Source organism: Microtus pennsylvanicus, chromosome 5 (genome assembly GCF_037038515.1).
Source record: "Microtus pennsylvanicus isolate mMicPen1 chromosome 5, mMicPen1.hap1, whole genome shotgun sequence".
Lineage (NCBI taxonomy): Eukaryota > Metazoa > Chordata > Mammalia > Rodentia > Cricetidae > Microtus > Microtus pennsylvanicus.
In genome coordinates, this window is record NC_134583.1 from 122075413 (window position 1) to 122085163 (window position 9751).

At 49.0% G+C, this 9751-nt stretch overlaps 1 protein-coding gene across 2 annotated transcripts in view; it reads left to right on the top strand.

The window, feature by feature from the left end:
- The window catches only part of Cnnm1 (cyclin and CBS domain divalent metal cation transport mediator 1), a 58506-nt gene extending 50238 nt beyond the window's left edge, over positions 1-8268 (top strand). For both annotated transcript variants that reach the window (XM_075974134.1, XM_075974135.1), the window contains 4 exons: positions 2105-2288; positions 2439-2588; positions 4816-4911; positions 5994-8268. In XM_075974134.1, the coding sequence (XP_075830249.1) occupies positions 2105-2288; positions 2439-2588; positions 4816-4911; positions 5994-6073 (510 nt within the window). In that variant the 3' untranslated portion in view covers positions 6074-8268. The remainder of the gene's footprint in view (positions 1-2104; positions 2289-2438; positions 2589-4815; positions 4912-5993) is intronic.
- The last annotated feature ends 1483 nt before the right edge of the window (positions 8269-9751 follow it).

Here is a 9751-nt window from a genome sequence, read left to right on the forward strand (position 1 = left end):
TGTGTGCGCGCACACACACACACATACACACATGCCCCACATAAACTAAAATTTAATTAAGAATAAATAAGATAAAAGTAATTCTTTAAAGAACAATATAGTGATATTTCATTTGTATTTTGATAAATAAAGTTCAACCTGAAGGTCAGAAAAGCGAATCAGCCAGCCACTGGCCCTTACCTCTACCTCAGTCCAAAATGGTGATCCTGTCTCTAGGAATCTCAGGATGAGACTGTGACAGCTGTCTCCTCCCATCTTATCTTCCTCTCTAGGGCTGGGATTAAAGGTGTGCACCACTACTGCCCAGCTTTTATGGCGAGCTAGTGTGACTACAGGGATTAAAGGTGTGTGTGCCCACTGCCTGGTCTGTAAGGCTGATCAGTGCGACTGTTTTACTCTCTGATCTTCAGGCAAGCTTTATTAAAGTATAAATGAAATATCACTACAGAACACAGCTACTGGAGGGTCAACTGCTCTCTTTATCAAGTGTCCTGTAGGAAATTTTCTACATGTAACGTTGTAGTTGGTTTTTTGTTTTGTTTTTTCCACTCTTTGGGAGCCCACCACCCAGCTCCCAAATAAATACATGGAGACTTACTCTTACTTATAAATGCCGGGCCTAACTTGGCTTGTTTCTTGCCAGTTTTTCTATCTTAAATTATCCCGTTTCTCTTTAACTACATTTTGCCTCTGGGCTTTTTAACCCTTCTTTATTCTATTATATCTTCCCATCCTTCTTACTCTGTGACTGGCTGTGTGGCTGAGTGGCTGGCCCCTGGCATCCTCCTCTCCTCCTTATTGTTCCTCCTCCTTTCCCTAGATTTCTCTTCCCATTTATTCTCTCTGCCAACCAACCCCATCACTTTCTCCCCCTTGCCTAGTTCAGCTCTTTATTAGACCAATCAAGTGTTTTAGGCAGGCAAATTAACACAGCTTTACAGAGTTAAACAAAGGCAGCATAAAAGAATGCAACACATCTTTGCATCATTAAACAAATATTCCGCAGTATAAACAAATGTAACGCATCTTAAACAAATATTCCACAACAGAACATAACTTCAGATAGCTGAGTGAGGGACAGCAGAGGCTGGGCCATGAGGTGTTCTCAGCAAGAGCATTGACTCTGTTGAAGCTTTGGGCAGACAGTGAGTGGACAGACACACACATTTCCACGTTATAAAGCACAAGGCTTAGTTTTCGCCTGCAAACTACCAAAGCCAGCTGCGAGCACAATGCCGCTGTGTCCTTTAAACTGCTTTGACTGAGACCTAGTTAGTGTGAGGCACAGGTCAGTTAGTTCCCTGCAAAGCACAGTATCACTAGCCTTACGTGGAACTTGCTAGAAATTGAAATCCTGTTTTGGATGCTGAGCTAGTAAATTAGAAACATTCTGAATTGGGCCCAGAAACCTGGATGTAACAAACCCTGTGGGTCTGATACTGAAGTGTGAGAGTCACGGTTGTCTGGCCCACATCCCCTGGTTTGGGTATGGTTTGAGTGTGTCCCCAAAGGTTAGCAAAGTCCCCAGTGTAACAGTATTATGAGGTGGATCTTCCAGAGGTTGAACCTAGAGGAATGCGAGAGTTACGGGGTCCACCTCCTCGAAGGGGATTAATATTATTCTCCTGGGACTGTATTGGCTTTTGTGAAACTGGGTTGTTGTCAAACAAGGTTGGCCTATGTGTTTAGCCCCCTGCTACAGTCATCCGTTTCCCTTTCTGCTTCTCTAGCGTGTGATACAGCCAGAGAGGCTCTCACCAAACGTCAGCTCCATGCTTGTTGTACTTTCCAACCACAGAGATCTTGAGCCAAACAAACCTCTTTTCTATATAAAGTACAAGGCTCGGATACTTTGCTGCAGCAACACAGAAGAGGTCCGGGCAGGTTCTTCCCAGTACACTGCAAAGTCTAGAGCCAGAACAATGTATAATGGGTGTTTGTGGTCAGCAAGTAAGGACCCTTCTTTGTCCTTCTGCGGGGCTAATGCGCTTGGGTGGAACTCCACTTCATGGTCTCAGGCCAGGCCTTCCAAAGCATCCCAGAGGAGCTGTTTGTGATGCAGTGTCTACACCGCTCTCCTGAGCCTCTGTCCACTTCCTTCCAGATCACACGACAGCAGTACCAGAATGCGCTCACGGCCTGCCACATGGACAGCTCTCCCCAGTCCCCAGACATGGAGGCTTTCACTGATGGGGACTCCACCAAGGCCCCTACGACCCGGGGCACACCCCAGACTCCAAAGGATGACCCAGTCCTCACACTCCTGAGCAACAGGACCAGCTTGCCGTGTGAGTCAGTCTGGCAGACGGGCTGGGCTGCTGTGCGGTATGAGCAACCCTCCCGACTGCCCCCATTTCTGCTCCGCAGCCATCTTGTGCCTGGCGGAGCCCTAGGTCTCCTCCAAAGCACAGTGGTGACATACTCACTGTCCTCCCTAGGCAGCCGCTCAGATGGTCTGAGAAGCCCCGGGGAGGTCGTGTACCTGAGGATGGAGGAGATGGCCTTCCCCCAGGAAGAAATGGCCGACTTTGAGGAGAACAAGACACACCAGCTCTCGCTGTCCCCTGCGGCTGTTCCCACAACAGCAGGTCAGAGCTGGGTCCAGAGGAGCAAGGGAGATCACCGCTCTGGGATACAAGTGTGGTTCAGAACCAGTTGGCTTGGGGGGCCCTGGGCTCCTAGCTCCTATATCAGAGAGGAGGGGCACGGGAGTGAGGTGCCTACCATGTATCAGGTCTATCTAATTCACCTTTCCAGGAAAACTTGAGCATTGGTAGGAGCTGTTTTCTACTTGGATTTATACCCTAGCCTCTCAATTCACATTTTTGGGTTTGTCTGTTTGTTTTTTGTTTTTTAAACACAAGGTCTCATGTAACCCTAGCTGACTTCGAACCTATTTTGTAGCAGAACCTTGAGCTTCTGAGTGCCCCCCCCCGCCTCCACCTCCCAAGTGTTGAGATTACAAGCATGCACCACCCACACCAGGTTTTTAGGGACTGTGCAATTGTAAGCAAATTACTCAACCTAAGGTTCAGTTTCCTTATCTTAATAGGTAAGCTGGGTTAATAAATAATAGGTCGGGCAATGGTGGCACACGCCTTTAGCCCAACACTCAGGAGGCAGAGTGAGTTCAAGGCCAGCCTGGTCTACAAGAGCTAGTTCTAGGACAGGCTTCATAGCTACAGAGAAACCCTGTCTCGAAAAACCAAAACTAAATAAATAAATAAATAAATAAAACCATAGTTTTATTTGTCATAAGGCAGTTTCAAGTATAAGTGAGATGATGTATAGATAGGGCACCCCAGTGCCTGGTATCACACTCTATAAATATTAGAACTACTCTATCGATAAGTACAGTGTGCTGTACTCTGGCATCAAAATGCAGCTTTGAGCCAAGCGGTGGTGGCGCACGCCTTTAATCCCAGCACTCGGGAGGCAGAGGCACGCGGATCTCTGAGTTCGAGGCCAGCCTGGGCTCAAACTACAACGCATGTTCCAGGACAGCCAGGGCTACACAGAAACCCTGTCAAAAAGATGAAAGGAAGGAAGGAAAGAAAGAAGGAAGGAGGAAGGGAGGGAGGGAGGGAGGGAGGGAGGGAGGGAGAGAGAGAGAGAGAGAGAGAGAGAGAGAGAGAGAGAGAGAGAGAGAGAGAAAGAAAGAAAGAAAGAAAGAAAGAAAGAAAGAAAGAAAGAAAGAAAGAAAGAAAGAAAGAAGAAAACTCTGACATCATCAACCTTCACCCTCATTGGTAGGGCTCTTCCCTTTCCCTGGGCTACAGAGCAGGCCAAAGTCTCTGGAACTTTCCCTGCGTTCTCAGGTCCCTTCATTTGAGACACAGCACACTTCTGCCTTGATAGTGGAGCAGCTCAAAGCTCCCTGTGTCCCAGCACCAAAGGTGAACAGCCCCCAGTGCTGCCTGCACCATTTACCCACCCACCAGCTGCTGCTTCAGACCTGCCCCGTTCCACACCAAAGCGAAGGTCTGGAAAGGCTCCAGAGCCTGTAAGATCAGTGAGACAACCTGTGACAAACCCAGAAAGAGGGCACATACAGTCACCAGTCCAGGGTTTGGACTGAAAAACGTGAGACCTTTTCCTCCCCCGCACACCAAATTTAGTAGTTCCACTAAAGCATGTAGCAAAGAGAGGGAGCGAAGAAGTAGGAATGGGGATGGGTGGACTTTGGAGACCGTCTAGCCCACCTCTTAGTGGGACCCGTGAGGACCCATGAGGTTGACAGGGGGGAAACAGCTCGACCCCGCCTGGTGACAATGCTGGAAGTGGACTCCACGTCAGGAGTGCAGGTGCAGGTTAGCTTCCCGCACACCGCCCTGCCTCCCAGCTCGGACTCTTCCTGTGCTCTGAGACTCTAGGGAGCCAGGGGTGTGTGCTCAGTTGTCGCTGAGCCCTTGGTGTTACAGGTAAAAGAAAGTGACATCGGTGGCCCCAAGTGTCCTTTTCGTCTGGTACAGAGCACAGTCTGTTCTCCCACTCTCTCGCCAGATGGCATTTGAGGAGAGAACCATTTCCGACTCTGATAGACTGGTGGATAACAGTTCCTGTTGTCTCTCTGTCCCTTTTGCTAACTAATAGACAGCACCCTTCAGGGCAGGTGCGCATGCACGCATGCGCGCACGCACACACGCAGCACGCATGCAGACACGCAGCACGCTCGCACTGTTCAGCGCTGTCACTTCCTGAGAGGAGGTCCTACCCTTCCATCCCATCACTCACAGACAGGCATCACTCCGAATCTCCCTGCCTGCTCCTGCCATTCAGGTTGGAGACCCGAGTTTGCTCTCCTTTCTGCTACAGAGACCGAATGCTGTAACATCCACCTGGAGCCAGAGGCCAGCCCCAGCAGCAGCGACTGTGAGGAAACCATGGGCAAGAAGCTGCTAAGAACCTTGAGTGAGTACCTCTCTCCCCACTGAAGCTCCTTGCTGGGCGGTGGGAATGCATGCTAGGGTCTTTTTCCCAGGGGGAGGCTTGCAAACCTTAGTGACACACGACTCTAGAAAACTGCAACAGGGCCTGAGCCAGTGCCACACCTGTGATACTGTTCGACTCTGTCCCTTTCCATTGGTGATCTGGAGACAGGAGTCCACAGACATGCCCTGAGGTCAAAATATGACCCCCCTCCTTCCTTCTCCTGTTTTTTATGGGTAGAGACCTTTAGATCATCAGGTCAATTTATCATGATTAAACAATCATGACAGAGACCTTAGAACCTGCTAAACCCATAATATTCACTATATAGTCCTTTGGCCAGGAGACTCCATAGAAAGGAAAGCGAGGGAGATGCCAAGGCTGAGGACCTGGGTGTGATTCCCAGGACCCACATGGGAAGTGGGGAAAACTGACTCACAAGTAGTGACCTGAGCTCTACATGCACACCATGGCACCTGCACAACCACACACATACACGTGTGCAAATGTCCCTGCACACAGTAAATGTTCCTTAAAAGAGAGAAAAGACGGGTGCCAGTGGCAGAGAGAACAGGATGAAAATGTTCCATCCTGGAGACTGCAGAGCTGCAAACAGGGGTCTCTTCCATCTTCGAGGACATTTATACAGCCACCATCACCTGGCTGAGAGCGGGCAGGAGACGTTCTGAACCAGACCCCTTGGGAATGGCTCCCAGCTCTACCCACCAACTCCAGCCCAAGGGACGTCAGAGACTGGGAGACTAGCACTCTTTGGGGGTTTCGGGCAGTCACTTGAGCTGGATGGAGCCTTCCAGAAAAGGGAGAGAAGGCATTTCAGCGCCTTACCTAGTCCCTTGCATGAACTCTGCCATAGGCTACTGCCTGGGACTGTGGTTTTTCAGGAGGCTCCTCTGATGGGAAAGTGCTTCAGATGCTAATGTCAGCACCACGCTGCAATGCAGGTTCCATGGCAGGAGTTCCAAAGCAGGGCTTTGTCCCCAAGTCCTCAGCCTGCTGAGACTGTCCTCCCTAGCTGCAGATTGAACCGACAACCCGTTTTTCAGGTGGACGGAAAAGGAAGAGGTCAGCAGATGGAGAGAAAGCCTCTGAGGAAAACTCCAATTTAACACCTCTGATCACCTGATGAGGGGAAGACCTCACTGGCCGCGTGTGAAATTCCAAGGCTTTGGGGAAGACCCACCCTCCCATCACCTACTTCCCCCAAGGCCTCCCACGGTGACAGAACATCCTGCCCTCCACCTCACACCCCTCTCGGTCAGTCTGACAAGTTTTCCCAGTTGTCTCCAGTTTGACACAGAAGGAGATGCCTGTGATGGAAGAGGCTAGAAGTGGTCTTGTCCATAGCATAGTCCAGGACCGGCAGGGAGATGACCCCAAGCTAGCAATGCCTCTCTGAGGCTCCCAGGGATATCCTTTGTTCTTTGGTGTCCCTGAACCACAGGAGACCCGTGTCCTGGAATTGACCATTCTTCCTTCCAGAACAAACTAGCCCTTTCTGCCATAGTTCATGCTTAGGATTAACTCTGGAGGTGATGCGGGGAGAGAGGTGTATTCGAGTCTAGAGGAGCGGGTGTGAAGGTCAGCTCCAGGGATGGACAGGGATTCTTCTACCAGAACTTCAGAGTTTTGGGGACTCACTGTCAGTGACTGGATTCTCTCTGAAGCCTGGAAAGGGCAAGCGACAAAGGCTTGAGCCACCATATCTCCCCAGGCGTGTCAGCTTGGGCTTCCAGTAACTAATCTCTCAATAAGCCAGCTTCAGAAAAGGAGAATCAGGGAGCACAGAGACCAAGTTGTGAGCCAGACATGGAACTTCAGGTTTTAAGTGAAAATCAAAGCAGGAAAAAAAACCTTACGTGGAGAAAAAAAAAAAAACTTGTAAGTTACAGTGACTTTAGCCATGATAAACCAAAGAGTGCCCAAGTCAGCCAGGAAGGATGCCCCGTGCTGTCACGGGACTTCAATGTGCTTGACACAGGAATGTTGAACGCTCACTTTTCTTTTTCACATACTTCCCACTTACTATATCCCTTGCTGGTCAGCTAAGTATCCCGAAAACCTACCTGATCCCAGGGTTTTAGTCCTGGGTGTTGAGGCAGATGCAATTCCAGTCATAACCACAGGATGGCAGAATGACCACGCGTATCTACTGAGACTGTAGGTATTGGGAAACAGCCAGTCTGAGGGAAAATGTAAGTCGAGTTTGAATTTGAATTTGAGTTTCTGATTTATTTCTCACCCTTTGCACACCTCCAGTCAGTACCCAGAGATGCAGGTCTGCCTGCTGCGTCTCCACACCTTTCCCACGTCACCTTTTCCTCTCCTCCATTTGGTCACAGGCAGATGGACCGCTGATAATTCCTCTATGTTATTTGTGTCTCAAAGGAAAATGCTCACCCACAGGAACTTTATTTAACTCAGGGGTTGTTAACCTGGGGCCACTACCCCAGGGGAGTCCGTAGTTTGACTTTAGAGGGCCTATGACGCCCTTGGAACTGTCAGAACTTAGTGTGTTTGTGTATTCCAGAGACTTGAAGCTTTCCTACCAGCCTCAAAGTTCCCAGACCCACAAAGGCTTTTAGTGGTTTTAAATAGGGGAACTTTCAGCCCAGTGTTTCTGCAATGCAGAGTGAATATTGGACACTTTGAGAATGGTGTTTAATTATAAGTGGTCAGGCATTCTTGTCAATGGGGGAAGGTTGGTACTCACCAAGACAGGGTCCTCAGAAATCCTTGGCACACCACACAGTATGGTGCAGCCTACATCCCAAATAAAACACTTTCCCACTGTCTACCGAACCACAGCTGATATTGCCAAGAGGGCCACAGCCCCTGGGAGGGAAGATTGGAGCCAGCGATGTCTCTTCTGTGTGTGTCACTGACTTCACACGCCACTCGCTTAGCCTGGCTGGCCTGAAGCTCAGCCATGCATGTTCTAGCTAACTCCACAGCCACCACCCCTGCCTGCTCCTCCGTGGTCAGAACAGATCGTGCTCACACCAAGTGCTGGGGGTCTTGGACCTAGGCCAATAATTGAAGAGTTCTGAACAAGAATTTGCAAGGGAGCCTGCTGGACAAAAGCCGCTCCCTCTCAGTATCCATTAGGCCCCGATGCCCGGCCACTGCTATTGCAATCTCCCCTCCCCCCACTGCAGAACTTCTAAGGAGCTGTCACCACCCCCTTCCCTATCTCCCACACCCCCAGATTTTCTTCAGGTTAAGATAAATTTTAAAAAAAAAGATTTTAAAATAAAGCATTTATGAAGGCTCAATAAATTGTAAATAATTTTTAAATAAAATGAAAATGTGTTTCCTGGACTATGGCCGCTTTAATTGCACATGGAATTTCCGAGTTCTGCCGTGGTTTCCACATCTCACCTGTGGCCCCGCTGCCTGGAAGAACGCTCCTCTCGAGACAGGTGTGGGGCTGGGGTCAGGTTACAGGAACTTCCAGGTCCTTGGCTTTGAGACACCAGAAGGGGCGGATTCTACAGGAATTGAATGGCAGAAGTGGGAAGTTAAACATGAGCCTGGCTGCAAATGGAGACGAAGGGGTATTAAGAGGATAATGAGAAGGGCCACCGTCTGCTGAACCTGTGTGACCATGAGAAAAGCTCAGGATCTTGGGGCCCAGACCCAGACATGCCCCTGAGACTCAGCTGCTCACATTAGCAGGCTTCTGCAGACCCTCTGGAAAGAAGTCGAGATGGCATGCTTCCAGCGCTTCCGAAACAAAGGTAAGAGCAGGGCCAGAGGATATGGGTGCGCTGTAAGCCAGCTCTGTGGAACAGCCAGGCGAGGGGGAGTGGCTGGCAAGGTGTGTAACAGCACGCTACTGGGTTATGCCAGAACAATTTAAGATTCTTCTCAGAGACTTGGTAGAGGCGACTCATTCCCTAATACGGTAACAATTGTTTTGCTCTGGGCTATACTACCAAATGTTGTAATAAGGATGTGTTTGCTCACTTCCCAAAACTGCCCCGCAAAGGTGCTGATGCGGCCTGAGAAGTCGGATGACTTGCCTAAGGTTGCCGGGCCAGGAACTGGCAAGTCTGAGTGTCCTGTCTGTGAATACAGAATCCTTGATGCCAATCCCACCTCTGAAGTGAGCCTACCATGCACCCATGTCTGAGGTCCTACAGCTTTTCCCAAACATCCACAGAGCCCCAACACAGTACAGGACACACGAACCAAAAGACAGACAGACACACAATTAAGGCCAAACCCTCACTTGACTTTTTTTTTTTTTAATTCTAAAGGCATCTTTAACACATTGGCACAGGCACTGAAGCTGTTCCCTTACATTTAGAACTTCCCCTAGAGAAGAATTATAACACAAATTCTAGTTGTTCTTAATAATAAAAACTCGGAGTCAGCTATCAGGGGTGAAAGTGGACGGATCAGAGAATTAGAACAGCCAGTCACTATAATTCTTACTTCTACCACTGCTCAGACCAAAGGGGCAGTCCTGTTCCTGTGAATCCCCAGACTGCATCTGAGCTCCTGTCTCCTCCCACCTCTCCTCTCTCCACGCAACCATATCACTCCTGTCTCCACCTCCCGAGTGCTGGGATTAAAGGCATGTACCACCACTGCCTGCCATCTATGGCTAACTAGTGGTTTAGCTTTGCACTCTTCAGGCAAGCTTTGTTAGATTACAAAATATCACTACAAAAAAAATTACCTTTCCCTTTAAAAAAAATTAAATACATCCTAGTAAAAGTTAACTGAGTAGAACTACATTTTGGATCAAGTGATTAAGATTATATATTTAAAGATTTATTGGTGTATATGCCAGTAC